We start from the raw sequence: 19,094 nt of genomic DNA on the forward strand, positions 1-19,094 counted from the left end.
AAAGCAACACACCATGGCAAACATCTTCACCTCATGGTTTGTGTGTGTGTGTGTGTGTGTGTATGTGTGTGTGTGTGTGGAGAGAGAGAGAGAGAGAGAGAGAGAGAGAGACAGACAGACAGACAGACAGACAGACAGACAGAGACAGAGAGAGACAAAGGCAGAAAGATGGACAGAGACAGATAGATGGAGAGACAGACTGTGAGAGGCAAGAACAGTGAGAGTCAAAGATATAGACATTGTCCTAGTTAGGGTTTTTATTGCTGTGAAGAGACACTATGACCATAGCAATTCTTGTTGGGTCCGCCTCGACCAGCAAGGAAGACGCAACACCAGGCTCTTCTCCAAGCAGTTTATTCAGGAACCCTGAACAATCTTCTGACCCCGGGGAAAGCCAGCCCACGCCCTTTATAGCCACTGGGCAACCAACCCCGTAGTGCCACGTGGACAATGTCGATTGGGTCAGACATACGCAAGCAAACCAGATTAGATCCAGGTGCGCGGAAGCAAGCCAGATCCTAGCCTTAGCCAAATAAGGAGTTGATTATCCCAGAGAACACCTGCCATCGGGAAGGCAGAAGCGGGATGCCGGCACTATCTTTGAGGCGCGGCCGTGCACGGCTCTCTACAAATTCTTACAAAGGGAAACATTTACTTGGATGGCTTACAGTTCAGAAATTCAGTTCATTATCATCCTAGTAGGATGGGACATGGCAGCATGCTGGTAGGCATGGTGCTGGAGAAAGAACTGAGAGCTCTACATCTTGCAGGCAACAGGAAATGGTCTGAGGTACTTGGAATGGCCTGAGCATATATGAGACCTCAAAACCCACCCCCACAGTGACACAACTCCTCCAAGGCCACACCAACACCTCCTAATAGTGCCACTTACTATGAGCTTATGGGGGCCAATTATATTGAAACTACCACAGGCATAGAGAAGCTGAAAGACAAAGAGACAGAGACAAACAGAAGCTGGGCCCCAATATCTCCTTTTAGGGGATGACCCTCCCATGACTGGAAAACTCTATGCTACTCTCCACCACCAGGGGCTGAGGACCTAACCTTTAACACTAGGGATCTTTGGACTGAGATTTGTCTAACCTACAGCACTCACTCTCCTTCCACTTAAGAAGGTATGCTAAAAGCAATTTTGCAGGTTAGTCGTGACAACATAGGCTCATATGAAGTACAGTTTTCACACTAGCTCCTACATCTACAGTTTTCCTTCCTCAGTAGGAAGGTGTTGACATGCACCTTATCTTGATGGTATATAAGAAGTCCAAGAGTCCTGGGCCTCCTGGTCATCACTCTACTCCCGGTTATCAACTTCCTTACCATGACTTTACTTAGAATATGTAATCAAGGTGTGGGGATTGGTTCATGGCCAGGAGGCACTCACTCACTAAGCTGATGGACTTAACAAACTCTTTAGGTATTTATTACTTAGGTAGGGCAAAGCATGAACAATACTACCTGTAATAGTCTGTTTCCTCTTGGAGATTCCCAGCACATGTTCAAACATTAAATACCTGAGAAGAGGACTGTTTGAGCATCTGCACTGAACTATTTCCTCAGCATAAGTCATTGAGTGGATTGCTAAGAAAAATCACAATGTAAATGTCTCCCTAGGCATTAATTCTACATAGGTTCCATGTTCTGTGAGTTGCAAGTCTTCTAGCTGCTGGCCCACCATTTGCTCTGTAGTGTTCCATTGTACTAGTTTCACATGACTTCTGTAGAAAGTGCCCGGCTTAGAAACATAGCTTTGTTGTCTTGTGGCTCTGGAAGGTAGGAATCCAAGAACAAGATGCTAGCAGGGTTCATACTGAAACTTGAGGGAGTCTCTTGTAGGTTTTGTTTTGTTTTTGTTTTTAACTCTTTGCTCTTTGTGGGCCCACCACCCAGCTCCCAAATAAATAGATGATGACTTATTCTTACTTAGGAATGCCCGGCCTTAGCTTGGCTTGTTTCTAGCCAGCTTTGCTTAACTTAAATTATTCCATCTACCTTTTACCTCTGGGCTTTTATTTTTCTCTCTTCTATATACCTTTCTTTACTTCTTACTCCACTGCTGGCTGTGTGGCTGGGTGGTTGGCCCCTGGGGTCCTCCTCCCCTTTTCCTTTTTCTTTTCCCTCTCTCTTCTTCTCCTTCTATTTATTCTCTCTGCCTGACAGCTCTGCCTATTCCTATCCTGCCCAGCTAGTGGCCATTCAGCTCTTCATTAGACCAATCAGGTGTTTTAGACAGGCAAAGTAACACAGCTTCACAGAGTTAAACAAATGCAACATAAAAGAATGTGACACACTTTTGCATCATTGAACCAATATTCCACAGCATAAAAGAATGTAATACATCGTTAACTAATATTCCACAACCATCTCTGATCCAGGAGTCTGCTCTGGCTTATGGTAGGCCTGGGGTTTGTGCCTGCACACCATTAGTGTTTGCCCTATGTGCATGTTTAGTCAGAATTTCCTCTTTTAGAGAATGTCAGTCACACTGGATTAGGGCCCACACTGCTGATGTTATTGCTTCTTCAGAGCCTAGTTCCTTATAAGGTCACAATCCTAGATAGCTATGATTAGGACTTCAGTGTGCCAATTTGGAGGGCATCACAGTTTGACCCATGACAGGTACATTTCAGCCATATACCATACGCGGGTCCACATCACAAAAGTGTGGAAGAAGAGAGACTGTCTAGATTGTAGGAGTCCCCAATCCTGACTCCAGAAACAGAGGCTGTTTCTTCACAAGGTGGGAATTTGGGTACACTGCTAAGTGCCTGTAATTCTTCAGCTCTTCCTGCATGGTAGGTACAGTACACCCTTAGTAGCTTAGGTCAGAGGCAGACACTTGTCTGGTAACACAGATCTCCCCTTGTAAAGCCAAGCACCCTGGCTTTCCTGTAAAGCCACTTCAGTGTCTCTACAGCCACAATGGCTCAAGCAGATATTGCCTCTGCTTTGAAGGAGTGAAGTTCCCATCCCAGTGCAGTGATACCCAGGTATCTCCAACATCTCTGTGTGGTCAGCGTACAAGAAAGGAACACACTGAATCATTTTGTCCCCGCCCACTGCTTACAAGGCACACAGAAAATCTCTATGAGGCACACTAAGTCCTGTGTGAAGATCATTGCCACTTTTCCAGGGTTCTTGCCTTAGTCCCACAGAGACATACCACTCATCCAAAGCATCTGTCCATATAAAGAGAGCATAGTTATATAGAAATCATACAAAACTGCAGGCCCTCCTTGACTTGTATTATAGAGAAGGGGACAGTGGGAGCAATTAGTTAAGTAACGTTTTTTTGCTGCAGAAAATGTTATAATCACAGACACATTCAGGGAGAAAGGAGTCAGTCCAGGCTAAAGAAAGAGTCCAGGCTAAAGTTCTGTCATGTTCAGGGAGGGAGCTCTGGAAAAGAACACTGGTCCCTGTTCCCATGTTGTCTTCTGCCTCTCCTTGTCTCCCCCTCTCCCCACTGAGCAGGAGTGACCACAGTACTGACCATGACCACCCTCAGCATCAGTGCCCGGAACTCGCTGCCAAAAGTGGCCTATGCCACAGCCATGGACTGGTTCATCGCGGTCTGCTATGCCTTTGTCTTCTCTGCTCTGATTGAATTTGCCACAGTCAACTACTTCACAAAGAGAGGATGGGCCTGGGATGGCAAGAAGGCCCTGGAAGCAGCCAAAATCAAGGTAACAGATGGCTTATTATCCTCCTTTTTTGGTGGGTTCCATTGCCAAAGAAATCGGGTCTAATTCTGGGTCCAAATTTTCAACAAGGGATTTCCTTTCCCGCCTCTCCCTCCAGAATGATCCTTCCACTCAGCTGCAAGGCTTTTGCAGGTCCTTACAGACGGTCTAATTTATTTTAAATCAATTTCAAGTAAAAGGTCTGGTGTTCAGTGAGTGGCTTCGACTTACTCATATTCAAACTGGTTATTTTTGTAAAAATAATCCTAACTCTCTAGGGATGATGTGTCAGGGTTTTAACCTCAGTTCACACTACAGCATGTTCTTTTGTCCCTGAGCCCTGCATGTGCTATGTCTTCTTTGAGGTAGTCATCATGCCCTGAAGAGGATGGACAGCTTAATGGAAGTTGTCCATCAGCCAAAAGACCCAGTGCTCCAAGGAAATGATTTGACCTACTCAGGCTGTGAGCATGCATAATGATGTGAAGCGTCACACTGTCAAATGATCTTTCATTGCATATTTCACACATGGTTTTGCCCAAATCTAAAGAACAGCACAAGGTCCCAGGCTGAATTGCTTCCTCGGGAGAGAGAGAAAATGTGTGTACCCAGAAAATAAAACTACCAATGATAACCTGCTAATCCTACTGTGCACAGAGCAGATACTTAAGCAAGTTCTTGGTGCTAAGAGAAGGGGAGGTCAGTTCTTCCAGGGGAAGTTTGAAAGGAAATCTTAATCTTCCCACTGGGAAATAAGCCTGGAAGGAGTTCAGACAGGGTTATGCATGAATAGAATTAGCTGTCCTGAACCACAGCAACTGGCAAACCTGGGCGCTCTCATCCCATGGAGTTCATCTGGTTTTCCCCCACCTTCAGCCCTTGCTTGTCTGGGATTGGATACTACATTTCTTTTCTTGACTTTACCATGAACTGTCCTCTTTTCCAAGTACAGCATTTTATCCCCCATGTCCTATGCTATTAACAGTCATACCTCAAAGTCCACTTGGCTGTGTAAGAGGACAGGGCTGCAGGAACTGGGAAACAAGAGTGAGGGGCTGACAATAGGAATCTTGCTTGGAGGTGTACCACAGCCTACCTGCTAAGTTCTCACTACTGGAAGTTCATGAAAATATGCTAACACCGAGCTCCTTCATCTGAGCTCACTTGATGTCTGTCTGTCCAGAGCACTAACCCCAATGCTTGTTGCTTCTTCACAGTACCCATTTGTGTTTGTTTTCAGGGTCTAGGGAGACACAAATGATTCAGCTGTTGTGGTTGATCTGTGGGGATCTGGGGAAACATTTGTAGAGACAGAGTGTCCTCGGACTTTGAGACTTATAAAGGGTAGCCAAGGCAGTCAAGAAGGCCATTTGTGGGGAAGAAACATGAATAATGTGGAAAGATAGGGCTAACCAACCTACCTCATGTTACTGGAAGATAAAGGCTTGCTGGCTTCCTGAACTTTTAAGGGCTACATGGTGATAGACTGGAGTTGGTCAAGTCTAAGAAGAAATGCTCTTGAGATGCCTTTGCACAATCAAACTTCCTGAGTTCTGAGTCCAGGTGGATTGTGAGGTCTTGGGCAGATAGCAAGATAGCATGCTGTTAGATACAGTGCTGACACCACCAGTTCAGGTTCCGTGTAACTGTTCTTTTGTAGGTCTGTGTGAGGACCTGGGGTGGGGCAAATGAAGAAAACATGGACTGGCTAACCCCACACACATTGTGCATTGGTCAGCCCTATGGAACTTCAAGATGATGAGTTGTTCTCCAGTGCTGAGCCCTACCCCAATGCTGGAAGGCTCTTTGTGTGGAACTATGCTACCACGCAGGTCAGGCACACTGTAAGACCCAGGGACTGAGTGATAATGACACCCTAGTGGTGTTGCTGTGAGGTGATTATTACTAGAAGTAGAGAAAACTGTAAGAACTCAGAAAACAGGCTATGTGCTCCATTATTTCCTATCCCTGAGAAAGAAGGAAGGCGTGAGATGAGGCAGAAGATGATGTTGCTCTGTGTGCAGGCTCAGTAGAGCCTCAGATAACCCATAGTGAAGCCCTGAAGCAAGTCAGAGGACATGGTAGGGAAGTGATGCCTCTGCCACACTGGCTGACATGTAGTTTGGAGTGACATTCTTCCTGGTGACCTTAACAAACATCACTCACTCCAAATAGGGAAGCAGAGACCAAGGTGCATATAGCTCTAAAGACCAACATAGTGAACCAATGAGTTATATTGGGGTTAAAGGAGTATGAGTGCGGAGTTGCTTACAGGAGCATAGCTGACTCAAAGGCAGCTGAATCATCAACATCCATGGGTGACAGCTTACAAAAGCTGGAAAGCTTGAGCACACTACACCGCCTGCAGACAGCTCAACAGCTTTGGAAGTGTCCATTCCAGTTAGTTCAGTTGGCTGAAGCATCTTCCAAGCAGCCTGCCTGGTGTCTGCTTCTTCTAGGTGGTTCATGTGCTTTGAGCCTTTTCTAGGCAGCTGTCTTGTCTGAGAGTGACTCTGGCCATGTTTGTTTGTTTGTTTTTACATCCCAACCAAAGTTTGCCCTTCCTCCCCTCTTCCCAGCTTCTCCCCCGACCATTCCTCCTCCACTGTTTCTCTTCAGATACAAGTGGGTATCTCATGGATATCAGCCAGTCATGGTATATCAAGTTGCAGTAAGACTAGGCTGGATGAGGCAATTTGGTAGGAGGAATGGGTCCCAAAATCAGGCAACAGAATCAGAGACATCTCCCGACTCTCACTGTTAGGAGTCACTCTCACAAGAAGACTAAGTTACACAACTGTAACACACATGCAGAGGGCCTAGATCAATCCCATGCAGGCACCCTGGTTGTCAGTTCTGTCTCTGTAAACCCTTATTAGCCCAGATTAGTTGTTTCTGTGAGTTTTCTTGTGGTGTCCTTGACACCACTGAATCCTACAATCCTTCCTCCCCATCTTGCACAGGATTCCCCAAGCTCCACCTAATGTTTGGTTGTGGGGTCTCCTCATCTGTTTCCATCAGTTGATGGATAAAGCCTCTCTGATGACAGATAGACTAGGCATCAATCTATGAGTATAGCAGAATATCACTAGGAGCCATTACATTGACTCTTGGTTTTTCCATTCCTCTTTAGTTCTATCTTAGGCCTCGGGTATCCCACCTCTGGGTCCCAGTCCTCAGAGGGGAGATCCCTCTCAGGGTCTCTAGTTGTGCCAGTCATTAGTTGATCACTCCCACAATTCCTCTGCCATTTTTACCCCAGTCCATCTTGAAGGCAGGACAAATTGTAGGTCTAAGGGTTTGTGGCTCACAGGAAGTTTTACCTGGTTACAGGAGATGGCCAGTTCAGGCTCCATAGGCCCCATTGCTAGAAGTCTTAGCTAGGGTCACCCTCATAGATTCCTGGGAGTTTCCATTGCTCTAGGTTTCTAGCTCATCCCAGAGATGCCCCCAGATTCCAGTTGTCTGTCCCAGTACTCTCTTCCTCTATCCTCCACAGCATCTAATCTCTTCCATTCCCATCCCCATATTCCCCATTCCAGACCCCTCCCCCATTCCACTGTCAATCTTGATTTTATTTCCCCTTCACAGTGAAATTCATGTACCCCCCTTAAGCCTTCCTTGTTACTTAGCTTCTCTGGGTCTATGGGTTGTAACATGGTTCTCTTTTACTTTATGGCTAATAGTCACTTTTGAGTGAGTGCATACCATGTTTGTTTTTCTGGGTCTGGGTTACTTCACTAAGGATCTTTTCTAGTTCCATCCACTTGCCAGGAAAATCTCCTGATGTCATTGTTTTTAACAGCTGACTAATATTCTATTATGTAAATGTACCACATTTTCTTTATCCATTCTTTGGTTGAGGGACATCTAGGTTGTTTCAAGTTTCTGGCTATTATAAATAAAGCTGCTATGAACATAGTTTAGCTGTGCAAGTGTCCTTGAGTATGGTGGAGTATTCTTTGGGTATATGCCCAGGATTGGTATAGCTGGGTCTTGAGGTAGATTGATTCTCAATTTTCTGAGAAACTACCATATTCATTTCCAAAGGGGCTGTACATGTTTGCACTCCCACCAGCGATGGAGGAGTGTTGCCTTGCTCAACATCCTCTTCAGCATGAGCTGTCACTTGGGTTTTTGTGACACTTAGGCATTCTGACAGGTGTGAGATGGAATTTAAGAGTTGTTTTGATTTGCATTTCTCTGGTGGTCAACGATATTGAACGTTTAAGTGTTTCTCGGCCCTTTGAGATTCTTCTGTTGAGAATTTTCTGTTTAGATCTATACTTTGTAGCCAGAAGGTTTCTCCGGTCCCACCTGGCCCCACAGTCCCACAACCACTTACAAAATAATCACTCAGAGACTTAATATTATTTACAAACTGTATGGCCTATGGTACACTTTTTGCTAGCTAGCTCTTTTATCTTAAATTAACCCATTTCTATTAATCTGTTTTTGCCACAATGGCCGTGGTGTTTCCAGACTGCTGGCGTCTTGCTTCTCCTTTGGTGGCTGCTGGTGTCTCCCTCTCCTCTCCTTTCTTCTCTCTGTTTATCTGCTTGGATTTCCAGCCTGCCTCTAAGCTGCCTTACCATAGGCTAATCCAAGGAGAGAGACAATAAAGAGAAAGGTGGAGTGGAGGAAATGCCAGACTGCCATCCTAGGAGCAACATGTAATGGGATGCAGGTAAAGCCACAGAAACATGTGGCGATACATAGATTAATAGTTATGGGTTGAGTTAAACTAAAAGAGCTAGCTAACAAGAGGCCTGCCATAGGCCATCCAGTTCATAATTAGTATAAGCCTATGAGTGATTATTTTATAAGCTGTTGCAGGACTGTAGGGCCAGGTGGGACCTAAGAAAACTTCTGGCTACAGTACCCCATTTGTTAATAGGATTTTTTAGTTTGTTGATATCTAGTTCCTTGGGTTCTTTTTGTTCCTTGGGTTCTTTACATATTTTCAATATTAGCCCTCTGCCTTTTTGTACTATTGATGGTGTCCTTTGCCTTACAGAGGCTTTTTCAGTTTCATGAGGTCCCATTTATTAATTATTGATCTCAGTGCATGCATAATTGGTATTCTGTTCATGAAGTTTTCTCCTGTGCCAATGTGTTCAAGGCCGTTCCCATTTTCCCTTCTATCAGGTTCAGTGCATCTGGTTTTATATTGAGGTCTTTTATCCACTTGAACTTGAATTTTATGCAGAGTGATAGATATGAATCTATTTGCACTTATCTACAAGCAGACATCCAGTTAGACCAGCACCATTTGTTGAAGATGCTTTCTTTTTCCATTGTGTAATTTTGGCTTCTTTGTTGAAAAATCAGGTATCCATAGGTGTGTTGATTTACATCTGGGTCTTCAATTTGATTCCAATGATCAACCTGTCAGTTTTTATGCCAATGGGATTTTTATTAATATTACTCTGTAGTACAGATTGAAATCAGGGATGGTGATACCTCCAGAAGTTGTTTTACTGTACAGAATTGTTTTATCTATCCTGGGTTTTTTGTTTTTCCATATGAAGTTGAGCATTCTAATGGAGTTTGCATTTCTGTTTTGTGGAATAATTTGAGGAGTATTTGTATTAGCTCATCTTTGAAGGTCTGGTAGAATTCTGCATTAAGACCATCTGGCCCTGGGCTTTTTTTGGGGGGGAGGGGGAAGACTTTTAGTGATTGCTTCTATTTCCTTGGCGATTATAGGTCTATTGAAATTGTTCATCTGATCTTGATTTAACTTTGGTAAGTAGTATCTGATGGATTCACAACACGCCCCCACAGTTGGGCGTGTTTGCATATGCCTGGCAGACCTAGACACTTCCCCCTAGCCAGTTCCAGGTCAAAATAGCCATTTCCGGGTCAAGGCATCTCATGTGACCAGGATCTGTGACTTTGCACGGTTGCGTAAGAGCGCACAACCGCAGCCATGTGATCTACACGCATGCGTGGAGTTATGTCGACCTGTGCACGCCCAGCCTTTATAAGCCAGCACCATATTACCGGCTGTCTTCTTCTCTACACACGTCTTTCCCACAGGCCTGGGCACTCACTCGTCTGTCCCTTTTATCTTAATAAAACTCGTTAGCAGATTCTGTCGTGTTTCGTGACATTTCCTCGCAGGGTAAGAGCGCTGCAAAATAACTAACAGTATCTATCAAGAAAATTGTCCATTTCTTTTTGATTTTTCAATTTTGTGGAATACAGATTTTTGACGTATGATCTAATGATTCTTTGGATTTCCTCAGCGTTTGTTGTTACATCCCCCTTTTCATTTCTGATTTTGTTAATTTGGATATTCTCTCTCTACCTTTTAGTTAGTTTGGATAAGGATGTGTCTATCTTGTTGATTTTTCTCAAAGAATCAACTTTTTGTTTCATTGATTCTTTGTATTATTCTCTTTCTTTCCATTTTATTTATTTCAACCTTGGGTTCACTTATGTCCTACTGTATACTCCTCTTGGGTGTGTCTGCTTCTTTTTGTTGTAGAGCTTTCAAGTATGCTACTAAGTCTCTGATATGAGAATTCTCTAATTTCTTCTTGCAGGAGGCACTTTGACATATGAACTTTCCTCAGCACCACTTCCATTGTGTTCCATAAATTTGAGTGTTTTGTGCATTCATTTTCATTGAATTCTAGGAAGTCTTTCATTTCTTTCCTTCTTTCTTCCTTGATCCAGTGGTTATTCAGTAGAGAGTTGTACAGTTTCCATGAGTTTGTAGGCTTTCTATTGTTTCTATTGCTGAAATCCAACTTTAATCCATGGTGCCCTGATAGGATACAGGGGATTATTTTAATTTCCTCATGTCTACTAAGAGTTGCTTTGTGAATGAGTATATGGTCAATTTTGGAGAAGGTTCTATGAGGTGCTGAGAAGAGATATATTCTTTTATGTTTGGGTGAAATGTTCTGTAGATATTTGTTAGGTCCATTTGAGTCATAATGTCTGTTAGTTCTGGTGTTTCTCTGTTTAGTTTCTGTCTGGCAGCCCTGTCCATCAGTGACAATGGGGTGTTGAAATCTCCTACTATTAACTTGTGGGGTTCTATGTGTGATTTAAGCTTTAGTAATGTTTCTTTTACAAATATGAGTGCTTTTGTATTTGTGGCATAGAGGTTCAAAATTGAGATATCATCCTGGTGGATTTTTCCTTTAATATGTATGAAATATCCTTTCCCATCTCTGCCTTAGTTAGGGTTTCTATTGCTATGAAGAGACACTCTGACCATAGCAGCTCTTATAAAGGAAACCATTTAACTGAGGCAGAAGCTTACAGTTTCAGAGGTTTAGTCAATTATAATGGTGGGGAACATGGCAGCATGCAGGTAGACATGGTGCTGGAGAAGAAGTTGCTACATGTTGATATACAGGCAACAGGAAGTAGATTGAGTGTCACAGTGAGTGAAACTTGAGCAAAAGAGACCTCAAACCCTGCCCCCACAGTGACACACTTCCTCCTACAAGGTCACACCTACTTCAACAAGGCCACATTTCCTAATAGTACCACTTCCTTTGGGAGTCATTCTCTCTGAAACCACCACAATCTCTTTTGATTAATTTTGGTTTGAAGTCTATTTTGTTAGATATTATGATAACTATACCAGCTTGATTGTTAGGTCCCTTTGATTGGAAAATTTTTTTCCAACCCTTTACTTTGAGGTAATATCTGTCTTTGATGTTTAGGTGTGCTTCTTGTATGCAGCAGAAGGATGGGTCCTGCTTTCATATCTATTCTCTTAGCCTTTGTCTTTTTATTGGTGAATTGAGTCCATTAATATTAAGATATATTAATGACCACTGATTGTTAATTCCTGTTATTACGTTGGTGGTGGTGGTGGTGGTAGCATGTGTGTGTGTGTTGTGTGTGTATGTGTGTGTGTGTGTGTGTTTCCCTTCTTTGAGTTTTGCTGGTGTGAGATTATTTATTGCTTATATTTTCATGGGTATAGTTTACTTCCTTGGGTTCGAGTTTTCCTTCCAGTATCTTCCATAGGGTTGGATTTGTGGATAGATATTGTTTAAATTTAACATTGTCATGAAATGTCTTGTTTTCTCCATCTATGGTGATTGAAGGTTTTGTTGGGTATATTGTCTGAGCTGGTATCTGTGATCTCTTAGAGTCTACAAGACATCTGACTAGGCCCTCTGGCTTTTAGAGTCTCCATTGAGAAGTCAGGTTTAATTCTTATAGGTCTGGCTTTATAATGCTCCTTGGCCTTTTCCCCTTGTAGCTTTTTAATATTCTTTCTTTGTTCTGTATGTTTAGTGTTTTGATTATTATATGATGGGGGGCACTCTATTTTCTGATCCAATCTATTTGGTGTTCTGTAATCTTCTTGTACCTTTATAGTCATGTCATTCTTTAGGTTAGGGAAATTTTCTTCTATGATTTTGTTAAACATACTTTCTCTGGTTTTGAGTTGAGATTCTTCTCCTCCTTTTATCTCTATTATTCTTATGTTTAGTGATTTCATGGTGTTCCAGATTTCCTGGACATTTTGTGTTAGGAGTTTTTTATATTTAACATTTTTTTGACCAATGAATATATTTCTTCTGCTGTATCTTCAGTGCCTGAGATTCTCTCTTCCATCTCTTGCATTCTGTTGAGTGTTTTGTTCCATGGTTTCTGTTTCCTCTTTGGTTTCCTAGTCTTTATGGCCTGAATTTCTGGCAACTGGTGTAACCTCTGGTCTAGTTGTCAGTCTCTTTCCGAGTTGGGAGTTGGCCTTCTGGTGGTTAGCTTGGCCTTTGGTGCAGCAGGGGGGCCTCTGTTCTGACTGGTATGGCCTGCACCTGTTCTCCTGACTTTTGTAGCCTCACTTGAGTATCTAATGTCTGTTCTGGCTGGTAAGGTTTGTGCATGAGTGGTGGGGAGTCCAGTTGATTTCCATATGCTCAAAACAACCTAAAAGGAGATCCCAAAAATACAGTGCCAAGTGCAAATTCCTTGATTTGTCAGGTACCAGGGTTTGCTGGGTTTCCTGAACCCAAGTTTTGCATAGGCCTTGTATCCTTAGGAGACTCTGAGACAAGACTCACATAGGACAAACAAAAGGTATCAGTTAAACAAAAGATGGATTAGGGCTAGGTGCCACTGTCTGGAGCCAGGCCAGTAGTAGCTCAGCAGGAATGTAGACACAAATTCTCACATAGCTCTACACAGTCAGTAAACAATTGGCTGAACCTTGAGTGGTCAGAGTACCTGCAGAAAGGGAGCTACTACTGCAAGGACTAAGTCTTGATGTAAACAGCCTGGCCTTGATTTAGTAATAAACAACACCTGGGAATTAGTCTTTGCATATAATCTGTAGGGGCAACTAGTCTATATTGGACTTGTTCTAAGTTCTTTGCAAACTATGTCCTGTTCTGTTTCTGTCCCCTTCTCATGCTCATCACATGGCACCATGGCACAGCAGTGTGGTTGGCTGTCCAGGTCTGCAGGTCCCATAACTTTGATACAACTAACCACAGTTCAAAATGTTTGAGAAAAATATTTTTACTTTTTAAATAAATTTTATTTATTCAGAGCAGTTAGTCACACTTACTAATCCCTGGAAGACTGGCATGAAGCCTACATGATGGTTTTCAGAGGCATGCCCTGCTTCCCTCCCTTCTGCCTTCCTGTGGTCTCTAGGAGGTCCCATACTTCTTGCATCTGGCTCAGCACTTGAGTTTCCTTTATTCTCATTTGCACTCCCATTCCCTCCACTCTCTACTTGTTACTTTTCACATCTTTAGTGGCTGCTGTATTCTCCATAACTTGCAATGCTATATTTTACTTAAACTTTATTTAATGAGATGATGTTGTTTTAATAATGAAATTGAAATGAAAACCTCAAACCAGCATTTCATTATGTATATTTTCAAACATACATCAATTTTCAAAATGTTTCTATTTCTTCTGATAACATTTTATTATATTTATATTATACTCATGTTATAACAGTCCACATATCAAATATATCTATTCATCCATCCACTTAGCATCCATCCATTCATCCATAAATCTATAATCCATTCATCCATCATCTACCCATCTATTCATCCATTTATCATCTGTATATTATCATCTGTTCATTTATCTATTTTCATCCATCATCCGTTTTATTTTTATATATATAAAAATAAATTTCATGCATACTATTAACAAGAGTTCAGTGTAGTTTACTATTTATTTTATTCTCTTGGAGGAAAATCTACCCAAACTGAAGTACACAAACATTAGGCATATCTTTGTTGAGTTCTTGCAAACACACAATCCTGTGTCCCCCAAAAATCCCTGTCAAATCATTAGCTTCTAGGAAGCTCAACATATCTCTTTCTAAACAGCGTCTGTCCTCACCTCTCTAAATGTAACAACAGTTTTAATATTTCCACATAAAGTTTATTCACTGTTCTAAAATTTCATATATAATGAAAGACAAAATCAGAGCAGTGTGAAGAAGAGTGTTGACAGTTGCTGAATCCAGAATAGTCAGAACTGGAGATAGTACATGTGCCCATCAACGGGAGACAAATAGTTATACATTCTTAAAAGAAATACTACTCAACAATAAAAGGATGGAGTGCTGTTGGAAGCAGCAGCATGGCTGATTCTCAGGATACACCTTGAACCAAGGACTATTTACTGTAGTGGCCATTTTTAATCATTCTCCCTTTAATTCTCCTTAGGCCAGTCTTCAGAATGTTTCTTATAGCAAACTACATAGAGTACTCACTCCCCTAGACACACTTAAAGAAATGATTGTTGCTGTGTGGTGCCAGAGAGATCTTAATTCAGATTACACTAGGTTCCTGAGAAATACCAAACAGTAATGTCAACAAGACACATCTATCTGCTGACTCTGAGATTCTAGGCTTGCAAGTTTCTGGAAGTCTGCCCTCTGCCGGGGCTGAGTTCATGTTCATTTATCTCTTCTGAAGATAGACCATGAGACCTTTAAGAGGAGCTGAAAGGTGACATATCTTTATCTTCTTATCATATTTTGCAGAAAAAAGAACGTGAACTCAAACTAAATAAGTCAACAAATGCTTTTACAACTGGGAAGTTGACTCACCCTCCAAACATCCCAAAGGAACAGCTGCCAGCAGGGACTGGGAATGCATCTTCAGCCTCAGTGAAACCTGCTGAAGAGAAGACGTCTGAGAGTAAAAAGACGTACAACAGCATCAGCAAGATCGACAAAATGTCCCGGATTGTGTTCCCTATCTTGTTTGGCACTTTCAACTTAGTTTACTGGGCAACGTATTTGAATAGAGAGCCCGTGATAAAAGGGGCCACCTCTTCAAAGTAAGCTAGGGAAGACCCAAGCTTCCAGGAAAATACACTCCCAGAGAAATGGAACGGAGGAGAGCCCAAGCTCACAGAGACTGGCTGGGCGCGGTCTTTCAGGAAATTTTGCATGTTTAATAATATGTACAAATAATATTGCCTTGATGTTTCTACGTGTAACTTCAGATGTTTCAAAGATGTCCCCTTAACAGATAAAGCAAACAACCTTCTAGAAAAACGGCAGGCAATGACTGACACTCAGATGCTCAGTACCCTAACATCAATAGTTTACAAACAAGATAAGTATATTTTTAACTGTTCCAAGTCTATGATGTTTTTCTACTTCGAATGCCATTTCATACCGTTTTTCCCAGCTGACAAAACATTTTCAGGAATCCCAGTCATGACAACTTGACACCTGCAAAGATCATGGGGTGCACACTGTCCATGAAGAGCAAACTGTGGACATTTAAGTCCAGTACTAATTGCCTTTAACACTTCCTGTTCTGAAATTAGTAAAATACTGCATGAACCGACATTAAGAAATAGAATAAGCAAACATTTATGCAGACAAATTTAATGAGAAGCACATAGTGTGTTAGATTAGCAGATCAAATATTTCCCCCAGGGGAAAAAAATGAACTGATTCAAAGTTAACTTTGATTTTGTGGAAAATAAATTTATTTCTACAACCTTAATAACGACTAAGAAAGACAAGAAACTTAAAACCTTAAAGCCACAAGGTCATGGTCGTTCTTGGCCTCAGCACTCTGCCCACTGTCTCTGAAACGCCGGCTCCCCCTGTTGCCACTTCAGTGCTGAGAAATTGTAATTGAGTTATTTTCTGTTCTAATTCCCTGTACATATTTCATGATTGGATTATCGCTCTGTTAGCTTTTGTATATGAATCTTAAATGTTCATTAAAAAAAATAAAAAAAAACGAACTGATCGTATGAGCATATGTCATTTACAATCTAAACTCAATGTTTGATTAACTAACTTCCTGAAAATAACATAAAATCTCATATTAACTTGCTTTGCTTAGTGGGTGATTCCCCACTTTTCCAACCTAATTATGCAGGGGAAGGCTTAGCGAGGATACTTCTTGACATGGAAAGCATAGACAGGTACAACCAGTACCTCTTCCTGCCACGGATCTCAGTGTGCTTCCCTCAGCACATTTCTGGTGATTTCTGCAGGCCTGGTGACTACTGGTCCTGTCTCTCTCTGTACCCTCCCTTATGGGCCTGGTGATAGTTTTGCCCTGGCTTTGTTCCCTTCCTTGTAGATCTGATGACTGCTGGTCCTGGCCATACAACCAACCTCTCTTATGGGCCCGATGGTGGCTGCTGATCCTAGCTCTGCAGCTGCCTTCAGCTGTTCATGAATAGTCAGACAAAGTAGAACAATTAGTTCACCTACTTACTGTTCAAATATATATCAGCAGGTTGGAAGGAATAGGTCCTGTCCTAGATTTGGAACTCCAGAATTATACCAGAAGAGGTATAACTCTCAAGAAAATCAAACTGATGATTAGGCCTGTTTATACAAGGTAGGTGCCATCCAAATACCCCAAATCCCCCTTTTTTATGTGTCTTTTTGTACATGTGTGTATGCATACATATGTGTTTACATATGCACACATGTGTTTGTGTGTGCCAGTGCCTATGTCTGCTCATGTGCAGGCAGGATGGTTTCCTTAGTCACCTTTTCCCTTATTTTTTGAGATAGGTTCTCTCACTGAACCTGGAAGTCACCAAGTCAGCGGGACCGGCTGGCCAGCAAGCCGCAGCTATGCTTTTTTCTCCACCTTTCCAGTGCTAATACGACAGGCACACAGAGTTTATTTTTACATGGGTGCTGAAGTTCAAGCTCAGGTCTTCATGCTTGTGAGGCAAGTGATTTCTTGACTCAGCCATCTCACCAGCCAGTTCCTCCATGTTCCTTCTGCAACTGTACTCAGGATCTCAGAAAAAGGGTGACAGAGAGGTCACCTAAAATGCCGTGGAAACATTTTCTTGCCATATGATGATGACATTTGTAGAATGACATGTTTCCACTACACCACAGCATGAAAGTCCCCCAGGAAAACCAAAGTTAAGGTTCTTTGTGAAATCTGATTTTCCATTGCTTTTTAGTTCTAGATTGTCATCCTCTCATTGCTGCTCAGCATCACATTGCAGTTTGGAGAAGATGGAGAAGTAATATTCAAATGTGTACATGTGTTGGCACCCCTTTTGAACCTCTCACTCTCAGTAGAAAGTGGCACCTGCCTCACCAGGTTCCAGTAGATATTTTCACGTATAGGTTTTGCACAAAAGTCCTTGCTGAGCTTGTTTGGAGACTGCCCGTTTCATCATAAGCTGCCAAACCTGTAATCTGATGAATATTTAGCAAAATTAATCACATTTGTTTTCCATTCTCTGATTTTGTGTTGCAGACATTCTCAGAGTTTGTTATTTTTAATGAGAACGTAATAAAGAATCACCTTGGGGAAATGATGACAAGGCAAGCAATAACATCTCTGAAGATAATTATAAATTATATTGCTCTACTTTTAGAGCCAGAATATTTAAATGTGTCTTTTTTCCATCACCACAAATATAAAGAGAGGGTGTTCTGACAATCCACTGCCAGTATTTCTTACGTACTTTCTTATGAGTCTAAAGGTCTATCTAGGGCAGGCTTTACCTGAGGTTTACATAAAAGTATGTGTTTGCATCCTATGGTTTTGGTCAGCTGCTTTGGAGTAACTAAAACTGGCCAGCAAATGCACTCTGTTGAAGATGGGGAAGAAGACTGCAAACCATTTGTTTTTTGCCTTGATGCTACCTGAGAAATTGCACTCTAGATCTCTCTCATGGGACAAGCTCATAAACAGCACCAAATAAGAAATTTCTACTTTATAAACTGGATACTGTAACTCAAAGACATTAATCCTTTGCCTTAAACAATATGACCAGTTAGATGAAAATGCAGGCCTAGATTTCTGTCTCATGGTTTCCAAGTCTGGGTTCACAACAAAATGAAACTCTTATTTTGTGGATGCTGATTTAGAAACAAATATGACCTAAGACAAAAGTCTTGCTTCTAAGGACTGGACGAATGATTATTTTTTAATTATTTTATTGTTATATAAAATTATTATTTAAAAATAATAAGTTTATTATTATTTAAGCATGCCTTAGTTTTTTTCCTACTGAAAACATGCCCTTTATATCTGTACTTTCTTTATAAACTCTGCAATTCTGTGATCTCACAAACTTAATGCCCTATGTTAGTATAGCGCTCCTCTCATAATAAAAAGGGAAGGAGGCAAAGAGTGATGGAGGGAGGGAAGGAAGGAGGATAGGAGAGAGAGAGAAGGGTAGGAGAGGAGAGAATGGAGAGAGAGAATATGAATGAGCATCTCTAAATAAGATACCAGGTGTCTTTAATTGGAGTCTTCCTTCCAAGGCTCTGCTGTAAATGATTATGGTGATGTCCCAGGAGGGATCTGCCTCAAGGAAAATTACAATGATGACATTGAGTCTTCAATCTCTACTCTAAGAACTAGTGTCAAATCAAAAAGAACCTCTTCCTTTCAAATTTGGAAAGTCCACAGTTTTCTCTGCCTTTTAAATATTTAAAAATTAGTCTTAATGTCTTTTTTTTAATAACCGTGAGAAGAGGTGGAGGAAAGATTGAGGGAGAATGGAGGACACCAGGAGAACATGGCCCACTGAATCAACTAAGCAAGGCACATATAGGCTCACAGAGACTCAAAAGGCAAGTGCAGAGTCTGCAAGGGTCTATACCATGTCCTCTGCATATATGTTATGGCTGTGAACTTGGTGGTTTTGTGGGACTCTTAACAGTGGGAGCAGGTGTGTTTCTGACTCTTTTGCCTGCTCTTGGGACTCTTTTCCTCCCATTGTCTAGCCTCAATATGAGGGCTTTTGCCTTGTCTTGTTGTATCTTCTTGTGTTTGGTTATTGTCTCCTGGAGGCCAGCTCCTTTCTGAAGGAAAACAGAAGGGACTGGATCTGGGGGAGTGGGGATGTGGGGACAGAGCTGGGAGGAGTGGAGGGAAGGAAAACTGTGTTGGGATTCGAGAAGAAGAAGAAGAATCTATT

General features: G+C 41.9%; 1 protein-coding gene across 5 annotated transcripts in view; it reads left to right on the forward strand.

Moving 5' to 3' along the window:
• The window catches only part of Gabra5 (gamma-aminobutyric acid type A receptor subunit alpha5), a 103,623-nt gene extending 87,695 nt beyond the window's left edge, over positions 1-15,928 (forward strand). For all 5 annotated transcript variants that reach the window (XM_052762753.1, XM_052762749.1, XM_052762751.1 and 2 more), the window contains 2 exons: positions 3,493-3,704; positions 14,698-15,928. In XM_052762753.1, coding sequence (XP_052618713.1) covers positions 3,493-3,704; positions 14,698-15,000 — 515 coding nt within the window. In that variant the 3' untranslated portion in view covers positions 15,001-15,928. The remainder of the gene's footprint in view (positions 1-3,492; positions 3,705-14,697) is intronic.
• The last annotated feature ends 3,166 nt before the right edge of the window (positions 15,929-19,094 follow it).

This window comes from Peromyscus californicus, unplaced genomic scaffold, assembly GCF_007827085.1.
Source record: "Peromyscus californicus insignis strain IS unplaced genomic scaffold, ASM782708v3 Scaffold_4__1_contigs__length_199733344, whole genome shotgun sequence".
In the NCBI taxonomy this organism is placed as follows: Eukaryota; Metazoa; Chordata; class Mammalia; order Rodentia; family Cricetidae; genus Peromyscus; species Peromyscus californicus.